Raw genomic sequence first — 18,703 nt, 5'->3', positions numbered from 1 at the left:
CTAGGCCCAAGAAGCTTCTTAACAGCTTCTACCCCCAAGCCATAAAACTCCTGAACAGCTAATGAAATGGCCACCAGACTATTTGCATTGCCCCCTCCCCTTTATTTTACACCGCCGCTACTCTCTGTTATTATCATCTATGCATAGTCATCTATGCATAGTCACTTTTATTACCTCATAGGGGCAGGGTAGCCTAGCGGTTAGAGAGTTGGACTAGGAACCGGAAGGTTGCAAGTTCAAACCCCCGAGCTGACAAGGTACTGTTCTGCCCCTGAACCCACTGTTCCTAGGCCGTCATTGAAAATAAGAATTTGTTCTTAACTGACTTGCCTGCTTAATAAAGGTAAAAATATTACCCTGCACATTGACTCTGTACCGGTACCCCTCTGTATTTAGTCTCGCTATTGTTATTTTACTGCAGCTCTTTCATTACTTGTTACTTTATTTCTTATTCTTATCCGTTTTTTTAAACTGCATTGTTGGTTAGGTGCTCATAAGTAAGCATTTCACTGTAAGATCTACACCAGTTGTATTCTGCGCATGTGACTAATACAATTTGATTTGATTTGATTTTGATATTGAGGCGATGTCCTGGGCATGGGCAACTGGGCCCCGGGGTCATCCTTATGACATTTTGTTCTGCCATTCTGCCCTGGTTATCATATGGTGACAAAGATTGTACCTGTACACATTGTACATTGTACCTGTACACAGGTGTGTGTCTGTGTGTGTGTGTGTGTGTGTGTGTGTGTCTTTGTGGTTTTTGTGGTGTGTAAATGATTTTATAACTGCCTGGTCAAAAATGACCCTAAGACAATCTTTGTGCCCTGGTGGTGTACAGCTTTCATGGAAATATGAACAAAGGCGATGTTTCACTTTTTCTAATGTTGGGGTCACTCTAGGAAAAGCCATCAAATTTGGGGGTTTCTCTGCTGTTCAACATAGTGGTGGGTCATTTTTACCCTTAAGACAACACAAACTAACTTTGTTTTTTTGTACTTATATCTGTGGTGTGGTTTTCATTTTGGGCTTCCAACCTCACCTGCACACAGTTTTTACCAGTTCTTTACGGTTTTGTCTTTCACTTTTCTTTCATGCGAATAAATGAAACCTAAAACCTTGTTTGAATGATGGCCCACATCAACTCTGGCTGACTTCTTTACAATCAATATACTTTGTTCATTAGTTACAGTGAACAACAGAAGTGTCTCCTGCTTGACTGGTTCCAGAGAAGAAGAAACATGGAGTAAAAACACTAGTCAATCTTCAGAAATAAACATGAGTTAATCCGCCAAAATGAAGACCAAATGCTATGAAGAAACATAATGATTATGATGTAGAATAACAATTTACATGCAGTTGTTGTGAGCAACAGCCACAAGAGATATACTCTGCCTCTGATTGTTCTGGGTTACTGCCAGACTTAGCTAAACATAGGCAGAGTTGTAAAGTCATGTAATGTGCAATTAAAGATTAACTGTGCTATTGAGTCACCAAGACTTATTATACATCATTTATTAGAAATAATTTACACATGCCTCCTCTCAGTCAGCAACAGTCTTTAATGGCTTGTAAAGTGGTGAATGGCTTGTAAAGTGGTGAATTAAAATATCATTTTTTGTTTAGCCAGTTAAATTAGCTAGCTAGCTAGGTAGCTTACAAATGTGCTCACATTCTAATACAATTTCAACTTAATTTATATAGCCTATATTTTATCATATGACTTTGGCTTCATATTTTTTAATGAAATAATCAACTTGCTTACCTTAATACATTGAAAATTATGCAACGGGTATGTCGATCCTGAATGCTTATTGGTTAAAACCACATTCCAGACGGTGTCGATTCCACAAGTTACCACCAGCTAAATCTATGACGTTAAAATGCCTATTTTACTATCAGGACTATATCTTGTGGAAGGATGAAATATTATGAATGAATTCATCAAACTATCAATGATTATTGTAATATGTTGGTAAGCCGTTGTATAAAAGTGATAATGCCCTCGAAGACGGTGTTTGGAGGATAGACATGGCCTTCCACCCACATCCTTATGGATGCACTGGATACCAGGAAGTCCCATCAATTCAAGTGAATTAATTGCAGTAGAGGTCACGGATGGTGCGTGTGTCACGTATGTGAGTGTTGTGTGTGTGTGTGTGTGTGTGTGTGTGTATCATCAGTGGCAATACCATTTCTAACCCATCAATGTGCTCTCCCCCTCCCATCCCTCTCCTTCTAGATGGTATATAAGCCCTGGCTGTGCTCGCAGTACTTCCAGACCACCCAGATCCACTGCAGTAAGAGGATCCCGTGTGGCCAGTACTGTCTGGAGGTGCAGCAGAGGTGTCCCTTTATCCTGCCTGACAACGACGATCTCATCTATGGAGGAAGTCCCAGTTTTATATGCACAGGTACTACTTTATATACTATACTGTACAGTTTATATGCTCAGGGACACACAGAATGATCTGAATATGGAAATTACTCCCTGTTGAACAGGACTGATATTTTACAAATAACTAATGGAACGAAAATGCACCCCCAAACAATAGGAATACATTGATAGTGCAGCCCTCCGGACTTTGTTGAAGATGGACAGCGGCCCGCGTTCCAAAATGAGTTTGACACCCTGGTATAGAAGCGACTTCTCATTTAATGTATACAGTGGAGCGATGGCTTCCACCACAAAGCTATTGGATGCAGCACCAGTTGTCCATGAGCAGGGTGACAATATGTGAGTTTACTGTATGTCCCCACCTGCTGGTCATACTGCAGAGCAGCAAGCCAAAGACAACAAGACCACCAGACAGGTGTTACGGATACAAGTATTCTGTGTGTATCCTATGTGTGTATTTCTTTTCTCTGCTTCTCCCCTCCTCACAGGTGGCAATCATCATTCCCCAATCAGTCATCAATCAGTCGCTAATCAGAAGACACACCTTCTCCTGTTTCCATTACCCAATCACATCCCCTTTCCCTTGGTTTAAAAAACCCAGTCAGTTGTTTCCTCTGGAGATCCATCTCTCTGGCAATCTCTCTGTAGTTGTCTGGTTTTGTTTTCGCTACTACATGTCACTTTGTCCCCACCTGAGAGTATTGTTTTTGTTATGTTGTTTGATGGTGGGAAAAGGGGGAACTAAGACAAGTTGCCCATGGGCATACACTACCCGTAGGTAAAGTTTGTTTAAAAACACTAGTTAGAACTGGGGGGACCACCCACTGTATTTGTGGTTAGTTAGCTGTATTGAAGTAGGCTAGTCTAGCTTAGGGGTATTTTTGGATATTTGTTTATTTCCTTGGGTCCAGCTCAGCCCCTTTTTCGTGAGTTTGCAAATAAACCCTGAGTGTAGATATTAGTTGTGTGGTTATTTCGTTCTCACTGTTACTTTGTCACTATTACACTTTGCATGAGTTATGTTACTGGTCTCGATACCATCCCCCCTAGACTGCCGGGCCAAAAGGGATTCGTAACACAGGAGTTTGTTTGGTGTAGCCCAAATGGAGAATGAGACTTTTTAGTTTTGAGCCAGTTAAGAGGTCAGTTTTAATAATCCATGTTGATTTATCTGTCAAATATGAATTTTCCTGCCTTCTGAAGCTTAATAATTTTGTTTTATGCTGATTTGGTGCTGCTTTCCTTCGTTCTGAAAACATCTGATCTGTGTGTGTGTGTTTGCGTTCGCGTACCTACATGCGTCTGTGTGTACACCACTTTTGTGTGTTTCCAAACACACACTCTGAAAGTGTAGCCTCAGATCGGAGCTGTAACTGTTTTTTGTCTTTAATCTTTAACGTTAAACAGTCTGGAGTGGGACCCAACTTAGCCCTTCTCACAAGTTCACCCACTCACAGTAGCATGCACACCACTCACATTAGCATGCACACCACTTACATTAGCATGCACACCACTCACATTAGCATGCACACCACTCACATTAGCATGCACGCCACTCACAGTAGCATGCACGCCACTCACAGTAGCATGCACGCCACTCACAGTAGCATGCACGCCACTCACAGTAGCATGCACGCCACTCACAGTAGCATGCACGCCACTCACAGTAGCATGCACGCCACTCACAGTAGCATGCACGCCACTCACAGAAGCATGCACGCCACTCACATTAGCATGCACGCCACTCACAGTAGCATGCACGCCACTCACAGTAGCATGCACGCCACTCACAGTAGCATGCACGCCACTCACAGTAGCATGCACGCCACTCACAGTAGCATGCACGCCACTCACAGTAGCATGCACGCCGCTCACAGTAGCATGCACACCACTCACAGTAGCATGCACACCACTCACAGTAGCATGCACACCACTCACTGACACACACAGACAGCCAACATGGAGTAGAAAAGATAATCCGTATCTATATCCTCTACCAGACTACTACAAGACACTTCTTGATTTTAGAGTATCGAATGCTTGTAACTCATTTTGGAAACAAGATTTTGGCGTGATTACAATTTTTCTTACACACATATTATATTTGTAGGGATTTCAAGGGTTAAGGATGAGATTTTATCTTATGTATGTTGTGCAGTAAATATTTCAGCTTTTATTTTCATTGTTTTGTATTTGTTTTTTTGCATTCCATGTCTGATATGTGCTGTATAAATAAAGCCTGATTTGAGATGAGCAGAACTGTGTATGGTGCTGTAGCCTATGTTTGCATATGGTCTAAAAAGTGTTGAATATTTAAGCAATAAGGTGCGAGGGGGTATGGTATATGGCCAATACACCACGGCTAAGGGCTGTTCTTATGCACAACGCGGAGTGCTATGACACAGCCCATAGCCGTGGTATATTGGCCATATATTACAACAGCCCATACACATGGTATATGTTCTGATATACCACGGCTTTCAGCCTATCAGCATTCAGGGCTCGAACCACCAAGTTTATAATGCGTAGTAAACGTGTGTTCCTCCTCTGCAGGGCTGCTGGAGGAGTACCCTGGGGGTGTAGAGGCAGAGTGCTGTGATGTCCGGTGGGACTTCAAGATGGAAGCAGACAACAACCGTTCTCGGGGGACCCTCAAAAGAACTCACCCATCCTGTCATCACCGAAGCTCTCTCAGTTCCTCGGCCGCGTGCAGACTGTGCAACAGCCGGCTCAAACTCTGCCTGCTTGTCCTTGTCCTCCTGCACACTGTTGCCTCCCTCACCGCATCCCACAATGCAACGGGAGTGGGCTTGGGTCTTCCTGCCTCCCTCACCCCTCTGGAGGAGAGTTCCCCCACCAACGAGGAGTGATGGGATGGCTGAGGACCTACGTTGTCATGGCAACAGCATGGCTATGAGGATTTGAAACATCTCTGCCTTGGTCGGGAATGCTAAGTGCTGTGGACTTGACATCTGCAGCCGTCGTGCTTTCTGGGTAATGGAGTCTTTGCTGAGGTTTGGGACTACTTGGAGACATACAAATCAATCAAAACAAACAAACAAACAAACAAAGAGAAAAAAACCATGACTGTGGTGGGAATGTGGGACAATGCCACAGTCTGACTGTGAAGGCCTCCTCACTGCTGAGTTTCTCTCTGCTCTTTTTTTACACTGTGTTCCTGTTCTGGCTTTTTGTTGCACTGGCTGACTACGGGATAACATTCACTCTCCCTCTTTTTGAATTTCCATCCTTTATGTTTTATGATGTTCCTTCCTTTCTCTTGCACAGGAAAATGTCTCATCGATATAGGATAGGTAACATGTATCAAAAAGCAAAGTTGTGAGTGTGTGCATGCTTGTGTGTGTCCACTCTGAAGTCTCCCCTTATTTGGGTTCCCATTCCTAAAGATTTTTTAGATGTAGGAAAGGACTGTAAAATGTTAGTAGTAATTTGTTCTCATGTTCTCTCTCACAGTATCCCTGGTAAAGTTAACACACACCCACATTTCATCAGATTACACTACTGGCCAATCTCTCAATATAGAAGACAACCCCTAGATATACGAATATTCCACTCTGAATTCTGTCCCTACCACACTGTTCATTCTCTATGACATCTTCTCAGTCCAGCACTCAACACAGGAGGTGTGATGTTCTATTTTCTGTTTATTGTTTTGTCTAATCAAGATGTGTAAACTCTATTCTGTACTTGCATGTGGAGGCTCTCTTAAATTATGTGAAATTCACGGCCTTGTTGGTTTGCTTTGCGTAGCCTTAGCCATGCTGTGTTACAGAACACTACTGCACCCCCAAAAGACCACCAGTATGGTATCAGTGTCTTCTGTGTTTCACTGCATTGTTCAGAAAATGTTACTTAAATCTCACATTAAGTAAAGGGCTTATTGCTATGTACATATATTCACACATCAAAGACGGGTGTATGGCTTAAGGTATCTCATTTGACACTGCATGCTTAGGGGTACAACTTCAAAGGTAAGCATTTGCTTACAAGGCGGTTCATGCTTTGCTATAGAGAACGGGCAGGTGTAGGACCCAGTATGGAGAATGTTTGAGGAGAAACGTTGGGCGGCAGAGAGGTTGAGAAGCTCAGCGGTAGATGTTAGCATTGCTGTTCGCATAATAGTTAATGATAGCTGGAAGAAAAGGCAATATTTAAGGGCTGTTTATATTCTTTGTCCCGTTTTCTAGATAATGAGCTGATGGATAGGTGAGTCAGGTTCTGATAGGTGGGTCATTGTGAAGTCTGTCTGATGTTTACTTGTTGTCTCACTCATATTCATTACGCATTCACAACCTCCGGGAGAGTTGGGGAATATGACCTGTAAACTCGGAGCAACGAGGTGTGTGCGTTCACGTGCTTTAAAACTGGTTGACACATTAATTCACTAATTAACAGCAAACTAGTTACCTTAACCATAAACCAAAAGTAGAGCTATCGCGCTCATAAACAAATTATAGTGTTAAAAATACATTTTTGTGGTTGCATTTAACAGCCAAAATGCTGTCATCGAAGTAATTTCCTTAGGTGATGTCACAGTTCAGAATGTCAGAGGTGTCGGGGTCCAAATCAATACAACAATACCTTACAGTGAAAAGTGTACTTACAAGCCCTTAACCAACAATGCAGTTTTAATAAGAATAAGTGTTAAAAAATGATTTACTAAATAAGATAAAGAAAATTAACAAAAAAATTAAAGAGCAACAATAAATGAACAGTAGCGAGGCTATATGCAGGGGTTACCGGTACAGAGTCACTTGTGCGGTGGCACAAGTTAAGGTAATTAGGTAATATGTACATGTACTGTAGGTAGAGGTGAAGTTACCATGCATAGATAACAGAGAGTAGCAGCAGCGTAAAAATGGGGAGGGGTGGGGGGGTCATTGCAAATAATCTGGGTAGACATTTGGTTAGCTGTTCAGGAGTCTTATGGCTTGGGGGTAGTAACTGTTAAGAAGACTTTTGGACCTAGACTTGGCGCTCCAGTACCACTTGCCATGCGGCAGCAGAGGGAACAGTCTATGACTTGGGTGGCTGGAGTCTTTGGCAATATTTAGGGCCTTCCTCTGACACCGCCTGTTGTCAAGGTTCTCGATGGAAGGAAGCTTGGCCCCAGTGATGTACTGGGCCGTACAGTCTACCCTCAGCAGTGCCTCGCTGTCGGAGGCCGAGCAGTTGCCATACCAGGCGGTGATGCAACCAGTCAGGATGCTCTCGATGGTGCAGCTGTAGAATTATTTTTGAGGATCTGAGGACACGTGCCAAATCTTTTCAGTCTCCTGAAGAGGAATAGGCGTTGTCGTGGCCTCTTTACGGCTGTCTTTGTGTGTTTGTACCATGACAGTTCGTTGGTGATGTGGGCACCAAGAAACTTGAAGTCAGGAAGTCCAGGATCCAGTTGCAGAGGGAGGTGTTTAGTCCCAGGGTCCTTGGCTTAGTGATGAGCTTTGAGGGCACTATGGTGTTGAACGCTGAGCTGCAATCAATGAATAGCATTCAAACGTAGGTGTTCCTTTTATCTAGGTTGGAAAGGGCAGTGTGGAGTGCAATAGAGATTCCGTCATCTGTGGATCTGTTGGGGCAGTATGCAAATTGCAGTGGGTCTAGGGTTTCTGGGATAATGGTATGACATGAGCCATGACCAGCCTTTCACAGCACGTCGTGGCTACAGAAGTGAGTGATATGGGTCCGTAGTCATTTAGGCAGATTACCTTGGTGTCTCCTTGGTGTTCTTGAGCACAGGGACTATGGTGGTCTGCTTGAAACATATTGGTATTACAGACTTGGTCAGGGACAGGTTGAAAATGTCAGTGAATACACTTTACCAGTTGGTTAGCACATGCTTGGAGTACACGTCCTGGTAATACATCTGGTCCTGCGGCCTTGGGAATGTTGATATGTTTAGAGGTCTTACTCACATCAGCTACGGAGTGTGATCATACAGTCATACCAGATTGTGCTCTCATGCATGTTTCAGTGTTGCTTGCCTTGAACTGCGCATAGAAGTAATTTAGCTTGTCTGGTAGGCACGTGTCACTGGGCAGATCGCAGCTGTGCTTCCCTCTGTAGTCCGTAATAGTTTGCAAGTCCTGCCACATCGACGAGCGTCGGAGCCGGCGTAGTAGGATTCCATCTTAGTCCTGTATTGACACCTTGCCTGGTTGATGATTCGTCGGAGGGCATAGCGGGATTTCTTATAAGCCTCTGGGTTAGCTCAGTTGCCTGTAATCCATGGCTCCTGGTATGTACGTACAGTCACAGTGGGGATGACATCATCGATGCATTTATTGAGGAAGCCAGTGATTGATGTGGTGTACTCCTCAATGCCATCAGAAGAATCCCAGAACATTTTGCAGTCTGTGCTAGCAAAACAGTCCTCTAGCTTAGCATCTGTGTCATCTGATCACTTCCGTATTGAGTGAGTCACTGGTCCTTCCTGCTTTAGTTGTTGCTTTTAAGCATTAATCAGTAGGATAGAGTTATGGTTAGATTTGCCAAATGGAGGGCAAAGGAGAGCTTTGTACGCATCTCTGTGTGTGGAGTAAAGCTGGTCTAGAGTTTTTTTTCCCCTCTGGTTGCACCTGTGACATTCTGGTAGAAATGAGGTAAAACGGATTTAAGTTTGCCTGCATTAAATTCCCTGGCCACTAAGAGCATTGCCTCTCGATGAGCATTTTCTTGTTTGCCTATGGCCTTATACAGCTCGTTGAGTGCAGTGTTAGTGCCAGCATCGGGTTGTGGTGTTAAATAGACAGTTAAGAAAAATATAGATGAAAACTCTCTTGGTAAATAGTATGGTCTACAGCTTATCATGAGATACTCTACCTCGAGACGTCCTTAATATTAGATTTTGTGCACCAGCTGTTATTAACAAATAGACACAGAACACCACTGATTGTCTTACCAGAGGCAGCTGTTCTATCTTGCCAATGCAAGGAAAACCCAACCAGATGTATATTATCCATGTTGTCGTTCAGCTACGACTCATAAAACATAAATATTACCGTTTTAATGTCCTGTTGGTAGGATAGTCTTGAACTGAGCTCATCCATTTTATTATCCAATGATTGCACGTTAGCTAATAGGATGGATGGTAGAAGCGGGTTACCCACTTGCCGTCTGATTCTTACAAGGCACCCCGACCTTTGTCCCCTATATCTCAGTCTCCTCTTCAAGCGAATGATGGGGATTTGGGCCTTGTCCGGTGTCTGAAGTAAATCCTTTGCGTCCGACTCATTAAAGAAAATATCTAAGTCCAGTACAAAGTGAGTAATCACTGTTTTGATAACCAGAAGCTCTTTTCGGTCATAAGAGCCAGTGGCAAAATAAGTAACGTAAAAAAATAAAATAACGTGAAAAAACACACACAAAAGCACAATTGGTTAGTAGCCCTAAAAACGGCAGCCATCTCCTCCGGCGCCAGTGTTTCATTATTATTTTATTGTTTCCAGAGATGATACCAGAGTTGCCAAATTGTAAGTAACACTTGAAAGCTAATGTGGGCTTTTTTTCTCCTATTTTAAATAACTCTGATAGGTTGTGAATTCAGGGTCAGTTCATTTGACCTCATCATTTCCTTGCTGGTTCAACAGCCTGTTTTTCCATAGGCCAACAGTAGATGGGAATCCTGACTATGTTTATTTCCAGCATGCAGTATACATTCTGAATTAAAAGTAGAAGAATGTCAGAGGAAGATTGAACCACTGGAAGACAGCTGAGGGTCACAGCAGATGCATAGGGATACAGTAGGCTCAGGTCTGCATGCGTCCGTACATTTGTGTGTGTGCCTGTATTAGAGGGGCTTTGGTGGATCACTAATTAGTCAGGTTCAGCCTAGAGCCAGTCTTCTCTGGAGACCTCATTAGCATGTCTGTGACCTTGTTTAGCGGAAACCTCCAGTCCTCAGATCCCCCAGGAGACACAATACTGAATTGCCCCATTAATAACTTCTTCATCTTCATGAGCACTAGATTACAGCATACATACACCTTCATCAGCATGACATCTCCATCAGCCTTACATTCCCTCATCCCTATAGACCTATATCAGCATCACACCTCTATCCTCCCCTCATCCCTGTAGGCCTACAGTACATCAGCATCATACCTCTATCATCACTTCATCCCTATAGACCTACAGTACATCAGAATTACACCTCTATCATCACCTCATCCCTATAGACCTACAGTATATCATAATTACACCTCTATCATCACCTCATCCCTATAGACCTACAGTATATCAGAATTACACCTCTCATCACCTCATCCATATAGAGCTACAGTACATCAGAATGTCAACTCTATCCTCCCCTCATCCATATAGACCTACATCTGCATTACACCTCTATCATCACCTCATCCCTATAGACCTACATCAGCATTACACCTCTATCATCACCTCATCCATATAGACCTACATCTGCATTACACCTCTATAATCACCTCATCCCTATAGACCTATATCAGCATTACACCTACAATACTTCTGCACATCTGAAAATAATCTTCTAGTAAACAGACTCATTCTGTCTGTCCATCTGAGAGAGGAGTTAAAAAGAGAGAGACAAAGATTCAGAGGGAGGGAGGGTAGGCTTATGTAAAAAAAATAAAAATGAGAGAAGATGGTTGAGGATGGTTGACAAATCAAAATGAAGAACGTGGACCCTAGCCCAAAACCGAAATCAGTAAGAGTGTGTGATGTCACAGCAGGGCTGTAAACAAACGTTTTGGGAGGGCAAACTCTATAAAGGGCCACCCCAAAAAATATGTTTCTGCAACAGCGGTCACAGACTCTAGCAATTTTGACTTTGATTATTTATACTGAATAAAAATAAACGCAACATGTAAAGTGTTGGTCCCATGTTTCATGAGCTGAAATAAAAGATCACAGAAATGTTCAAGATGCACGAAAATGTATTTGTTTCAAATTTTGTGCACAAATGTGTTTAAATCCCTATTAGTGAGCATTTCCCCTTTGCCAAGATAGTCCATCCATCTGACAGGTGTGGCATATCTAGAAGCTGATTAAACAGCATGATCATTACAGAAAAACGTGCAGTTTTGTCACACAACACAATGCCACAGATGTCTCAAGTTTTGAGGGAGCGTGCAATTGGCATGCTGACTGCAGGAATGTTCACCAGAGCTGTTGCCAGAGATTTGAATGTTCACATCCATCCGGCCTCACAACCGCAGACCACATATAACCACGCCAGCCCAGGACCTCCGCATCCGGCTTCTTCACATCGTCTGAGACCAGCCACCCGGACAGCTGATGAAACTGGGTTTGCACAACTGAAGAATTTATGCACAAACTGTCAGAAACGATCTTAGGGAAGTTCATCGGGTGCTCCTTGACCTTACCAGGGTCTTGACCTAACTGCAGTTCGGAGTCATAAACAACTTCAGTTGGCATATGTTCACCTTAGATGGCCACTGGTACCTAAGAGAGTGCTCTTCACAGATCAATCCCGGTTTCAACTGTACCAGGCAGATGTGTGTATGGTGTTGTGTGGGCGAGCGGTTTGCTGATGGAAATTTGCATGTACAGAGATACAGTGACCAGATTGTGAGGCCTATTATTGTGCCATCACGTCATGTTTCAGCATGATAATGCTCAGCCCCATGTCGCAAGGATCTGTACACAATTCCTGAAAGCTGAAAATGTCCCAGTTCTTCCTTGGCCTGCATACCCAGCAGACTTATCACCCATTGAGCATGTTTGGGATGCTCTGGATCGACATGTACACCAGCATGTTCCAGTTCCCTCAACTTCGCACAGCCAATGAAGAAGAGTGGAACAACATTCCACAGGCTAAAATCAACAGCCTGATCAACTATGTGAGAGATGTGTCACGCTGCATGAGGCAAATGGTGGTCAGACACCAGATAGATTTTTTTGGGGGGGAGGGGATATTTCACCCCCTTTTTCTCCTCAATTTCAATCTTGTCTCATCGCTACAGCTTGAGTCATGCATCCTCCGAAACATGACCCGCCAAACCACACTTTTTGACACCAGCCTGCTTAACCCAGAAGCCAGACAGTGTCGGCGGAAACACTGTTCAACTGACGACAGCCTGCAGGCGCCCAGCCCTCCAGATAGATTCGCTAGAGCACGATGAGCCAAGTAAAGCCCCACCCGGCCAAACCCTCCGCTAACCCGGACGACGCTGGGCCAATGTGCGCCGCACCTTGGGACTCTCGATCACAGCCGGTTGTGTTACAGCCCGGGATCGAACCCAAGTCTGTAGTGACGCCTCTAGAACTGCGATACAGTGCCTTAGACCGCTGCGCCACTCAGGAGGCCCTACTGACTAGTTTTCTGATCCACGCCCCTACCTTTTTTTTTACCAACAGATGCATATCTGTATTCCCAGTTGTGAAATCCATAGATTAGGGCATAATTAATTTATTTCAATTGACTGATTTCCTTATATGAACTGTAACTCAGTAAAATCTTTGAAATTGTTGCATGTTGCGTTTATATTTTTGTAAAATGTAGTTCCATAAAAGCAATAGATGGCCACATCTTAATGGCTCATTAAATTACACATAGTTAAACTCGTTTAACCATGACTTGCGAGCAGTGGGTTCAGAACAACAACAACAAAAACTGTATACAAAATTGTTTTACATAATTACCCAAAACAAAAGGGCACTTTAGAGACTGGAAGGGCAAATGGACATGTGCTCTGTACAAGTATAGCCCTATCTAAGTTACAGTATGCAAGAGAATCCTACACACGCCCAGAATAAAGCCATGCTTCTTTTAGAGAGCTCTAAATAGTATGTACTGAGAGACAATATCAGCATCACCAAATATAAGTCTCTTCTCAGAAGCTACAATATTACTAGCCCCATCCTGCTGCCCTCATTAAAGGTGTTTTAAAAATACCATGTTAGCATGTTAGCTGCTCCTCCCCCCCCCCCCCCCCCCCCCCCCCCCCACACACACACACACACACACACACACACTAACAAACACGCACAAAATAAGGCCCAAGAACATTCTAATAAAATGATGTCTTGTCTTGCGCTTGATTTTCCCATTTTCCATATTTGCTAAAAGGTTGAGATCCAATGACCTTATGGACCATGTTGTGACCCTGAACCATACATACTGTAACTGTCTTTACAACACACTGTAAGTATATACTGTGTGGTCAAGGTTGATCCTCGGGGGCCTCCGTAGTTGATGTGATGTTGACAACAGGCTAGCTAATAAATCCGTTTTGATTACACTAGCTTGGTGGTCAGTCATCAGTCATCACACACACTAAGGCATACACATGTAGAAGTCCCTTTTACATGCAGTAATGCATCATGTACCACCAATGGCTGTCCTGGCTGATGACAACAGTGTGTGTTGTTCTCCATGCCCTTTTACTGACAATAACTTGCCATGGACTCATCATAGAAATTACTGTAACTTAGCTTTTTCCAAAGCAAAGATAGACTTTATGAAATCCAATGGATATAAATGTATCTAATTTCAATATGGTCAATGCAGCCATGCATGCAACTCTGCTGTGATTTGCTATGTTAGATTCCCTATTAAATCTAAATCAATTCACATTTTATTGGTCACTGCGGGTGTAGCGAAATGCTTGTGTTTCTAGCTCCAACAGTGTTGTAATATCAAACAATTTCACAACAAGGCAGATGGTATCATGCTAATGTTGTCTAAGGCCCTATCTATATAATCTGGATCACAATGGCCCATGATGTTGTACTTTATGTAACGTGGTCCTCCAAATGATTATCATGACCCAATCTAAAGACGTCTATACTGTTCTTATCCTGTCCCACTCTTTCCTGTGTGCTACTGCCAGATAGAAATATATCTTTCTGTCTCTCCCTCCCTCTTTTTAACCATGGTTACGTTCTATCTCCTGTGGATCTATGCAGAAGCCCATTCCTTTTTTGGGGTTTGGAAATATGTCCTCTTGAATGCTGAACCATGTATTATGTCTTTGCTTTCAGGTTATCTTGCGTTTTGAGTTGATGTCATGTTTCTATAATCTTCTTCTTGAATTTTTTCCCCCTTGAGTGTCTGAAATCATTGGTTGCATTTTTGTTAAAGCAGGAAGAAAATGCGGTGGCGCTTAACCAATAGAATTGTCCTCCTTCACAACCTTATTGAGAGAGGTTATGGGACTGTGTATGTTTGAGAGAGTGAAAGCTATATGATTATTTTAAAAAGTTTCAAAGGCATATAGAAGTATCATTACAATTATGATTATTATGATTACTATTATACGACTGATATATTATAATATTATAGATGCTACAGTTCAGTAACTTCTTTATTTATTTTTTTTTACAAATGACTTTGATGAAATGATTTATAAAACAATCTCACGAGTCATGATCTTTTGGAAAAGTATGAAAACTACTCGTATGATGATCAAAATTGTGTTTTGATTCAATTAAATGCAGACATAATCTGTTCTTCTGTGGTTATTTTATGAATGTTGTAGTACTCTTCCAGACTCTTTACCAAGGAAGCACAATTAGTTGTTTTTACTGTCCTGAAACAAGGCAGATAGTACATCTTGTATGAGGTAGTGGAGAGGTTTTAAGAAATAACCCTTATCTCTTCGTCTTTGTCAATAGTTGGAAGGGCCATTTTCCCCATTTGAGCAGACACGCAGTGCAGTCCCGTATTCACTAGGTGGTAGTGTAGGCCTAATGGTCAGGGGAAGGGATACTCCACAAGGTGGCAGTATAGGTGCGTTAAATGCTATTGTAGGGAGAGCCTTGATTATTACACATTCACATCACATTGGCAGCAACTCACTTCATCCACTAGGCTACTGTGGAGTGCCAGGGTTAGTCTGAGCCTAGACCATCTTTTGAATGAAGTAAAATATAGGTTTTGATTCTACTACATGTTTTCAGCATAGAAAAGAAGGGAGAAGAGAGAAAAAAAACACCTCTCTTCCCCATCTATAATAGGACATGGTTGGTGTAGTATTGCGTGCCAGGCTTGGACACACAGCTGCCAGTAAAAGAGACTGAAGATGCCACAACCCCTGCAGGAGCACTGGAGATTATTTCCTCGACAACAATGAGGCAGGCTGTTGACAAAGTTGACCAGACATCTGTGGTGCTGTCTGAAACAACAACACAGACAATAGATGATCACGCTGCCTCTTGTTTCCCCGGACTCAAGCCCTTCTTAGTTCAGTTTGACTTGACTCCAGGTCCATATAGAGAGCAGAGATATGACATACGGATCCTGATGATCCTACTGGACCATACCAAGCCCGGGCCTGTAGCCTGCTGGGGTTGGACAATAAAAGGGTGTTGAACAATAGGTCCTTAACTACCAAGAAGTCAGATGAATCCATCTAGCCAAAACCTTTCACCAGGGAGCTTTTCCTGTAAAACATTCCCTCGAATGCATTCCAGCCATTCTGAAAGTTAAATATATATATTTTTTCACCTTTATTTAACCAGGTAGGCTAGTTGAGAACAAGTTCCCATTTACAACTGCGACCTGGCCAAGATAAAGCAGTGCGACACAAACAACAACACATGGAATAAACAAACATACAGTCAATTATACAATAGAAAAAGTCTATATACAGTGTGTGCAAATGAGGTAGGAAAAGGGAGGTAAGGCCACAGTGGTGAAATAATTACAATGAAACACTGGAGTGATAGCTGTGCAGAGGATGAGTGTGCAAGTAGAGATTATTATTTTACCTTTAACTAGGCAAGTCAGTTAAGAACAAATACTTATTTTCAATGATTGCCTAGGAACAGTGGGTTAACTGCCTTGTTCAGAGGCAGAATGACAGATTTGAACATTGTCAGCTGGGGATTTGAACTTGCATCCTTTTGGTTACTAGCCCAATACTCTAACCACTAGGCTACCCTGCCGCCCCAAATACTAGGGTGCAAAGGAGCAAAATAAATGAAATAAATAACAGTATGGAGATGAGGTAGTTGGATGGGCTATTTACAGATGGGCTATGTACAGGTGCAGTGAGCTGCTCTGACAGCTGGTACTTAAAGCTAGAGAGGGAGATATGAGTCTCCAGCTTCAGTGATTTTTGCAATTCGTTCCATTCATTGGCAGCAGAGAACTGGAAGGAAAGGCTGCCGAAGGAGGAATTGGCTTTGGGGGTGACCAGTGAAATATACCTGCTGGAGTGCGTGCTACAGGTGGGTGCTGCTATGGTGACCAGTGAGCTGTGATAAGGTGGGGCTTTACCTAGCAAAGACTCATAGATGACCTGGAGCCAGTGGGTTTGGCGAAGAATATGAAGCGAGTGCTATTTGTAATTGTCCACATATTCATAAGTCAGAACCATCCAGAGTAGTGATGCTGGACGGGCAGGCAGGTGTGGATAACGATCGGTTGAAGAACATGCATTTAGTTTTACTTGCATTTAAGAGAAGTTGGAGGCCACGGAGGGAGAGTTGTATGGCATTGAAGCTCGTCTGGAGGTTTGTTTACACAGTGTTCAAAGAAGGGCCTGAATTAAACAGAATGGTGTCATCTGCGTAGAGGTGGATCAGAGAATCACCAGCAGCAAGAGCGACATCATTGATGTATACAGAATAAAGAGTCAGCCCGAGGATTGAACCGTGTGGCACCCCCATAGAGACTGCCAGAGGTCCGGACAACAGGCCCTTGGTTTTGACACCATGAACTCTGTCTGAAAAGTAGTTTGTGAACCAGGCGAGGCAGTCATTTGAGAAACCAAGGCTGTTGAGTCTGCCAATAAGAATGTGGTGATTGACAGAGTCAATGATGAATACAGCTGCACAGTATTGTCTGTTATCGATGGTGGTTAAGATGTCGTTTAGGACCTTGAGCGTGGCTGAGGTGCACCCATGACCAGCTCGGAAACCAGATTGCATAGCGGAGAAGGTGGGATTGGAAATGGTCGGTGGTCTGTTTGTTAACTTGGCTTTGGAAGACCTTAGAAAGGCAGCGTAGGATAGATATAGGTCTGTAGCAGTTTGGGTCTAGAGTGTCTCCCTCTTTGAAGAGGGGGATGACTCTGGCACCTTTCCAATCTTTGGGGATCTCAGACGATATGAAAGAGAGGTTCAACAGGCTAGTAATAGGGGTTGCAACAATTTTGGCAGATACTTTTATAAAAAGAGGATCCAGATTGTGTAGCCCGGCTGAGTTGTACGGGTCCAGATTTTGCAGCTCTTTTAGAACATCAGCCATCTGGAATTGGGTGAAGGAGAAATGGGGAGGTTTGGGCAAGTTGCTGTGGGGGTTGCAGGGCTGTTGACCGGGGTCAGGGTAGCCAGGTGGAAAGCATGGCCAGCTGTAGAAAAATGCTTATTGAAATTATCAATTATGGCGGATTTATCGGTGGTGACAGTGTTTCCTAGCCTCAGTGCAGTGGGCAGCTGGGAGGAGGTGCTCTTATTCTCCATGGACTTTACAGTGTCCCAGAACTTTTAGGAGTTTGTGCTACAGGATGAGAATTTCTGTTTGAAAAAGCTAGCATTTGCTTTCCTAACTGCCTGTGTATATTGGTTCCTAACTTCCATATCGCTGGGGGCAATTAAATGCTGATGCAGAACGCCACAGGATGTTTTTGTGCTGGTCAAGGACAATCAGGTCTGGAGTGAACCAAGGGCTAGAATGAGATGTTGTAAGAAAGTCTTCAACATATTTTGGCGAGCACTATGTTGAAATCAGAGCACCCAGACTAAAGAACCGGTGACTTTTCCACCTGGCGACTGGCCATCGGTGTATAAATTGTGGAAAGTTCTGTGCTCAGATATTCTATAGTGAGCTAAGATATGAAATGGAATAACTATTTTAGGAAGCTTAGACTATAATGCTGTACTGACTGTCGTGCGTCTAAAACCTCTAGCACTACCATCTCTCCACCAAGAGGGGGCAGCGCTCTGCAGAGAGTGATAGCAGCCAGAGGGTGAGGAGGAAGAGGAGGACGAGTATGATGTGCCTGATTGTAATCTATTCCTACTAATCCATTCTTCATGAGAGGGTGCAGACACTCTGTGGATACAATAGGTCGATGTTCTTCTATAGCATGGACAGACATTTCCCCTGAGAAATGGCACCTCTCATCAATAATATTTAAGGATTTTGGATGTGTTCATGTATCAATCACCACCCTGAGGGACAGGGTGTCATGGCTCTGTTCCACAAATGAACATTGTTTGAGTCGAGCTGTGCTGAGATGGGGGCTGTCTTTCTTCCTCTGCCTGCTCGTTTCAGACCATTGTTCTTTCAGCTGAGAAGGGGCGTTTATTTGTCTCTCTGAGGTCTCAGTACTCTTC

The 18,703-nt window shown here is 43.2% G+C and overlaps 1 protein-coding gene across 1 annotated transcript; it reads left to right on the top strand.

Annotated features, from left to right (window-relative positions):
* The first annotated feature begins 2,017 nt into the window (after nt 1–2,017).
* On the top strand, nt 2,018–14,864 carry LOC110520470 (NALCN channel auxiliary factor 1-like). The gene is made up of 2 exons (XM_021597813.3): nt 2,018–2,414; nt 4,952–14,864. The coding sequence occupies exons 1-2, from the start codon at nt 2,243–2,245 to the stop codon at nt 5,266–5,268; spliced, it is 489 nt and encodes a 162-aa protein (XP_021453488.3). The 5' UTR covers nt 2,018–2,242; the 3' UTR covers nt 5,269–14,864.
* Nucleotides 14,865–18,703: the final 3,839 nt, after the last annotated feature.

Source organism: Oncorhynchus mykiss, chromosome 3, assembly GCF_057628025.1.
Source record: "Oncorhynchus mykiss isolate SJ-2025 chromosome 3, ASM5762802v1, whole genome shotgun sequence".
Lineage (NCBI taxonomy): Eukaryota > Metazoa > Chordata > Actinopteri > Salmoniformes > Salmonidae > Oncorhynchus > Oncorhynchus mykiss.
Note: the sequence above shows the minus strand (reverse complement) of the source record. Positions and strands in the feature narration are given on the sequence as shown.

Bases quoted from the DNA above. Each gene is read 5' to 3' on its own strand.
- LOC110520470 (XM_021597813.3), top strand. From the start codon at position 2,243: ATGGTATATAAGCCCTGGCTGTGCTCGCAGTACTTCCAGACCACCCAG. The intron at 2,415-4,951 runs GTACTACTTTAT...CCTCCTCTGCAG, and splicing joins TCCCAGTTTTATATGCACAG to GGCTGCTGGAGGAGTACCCT.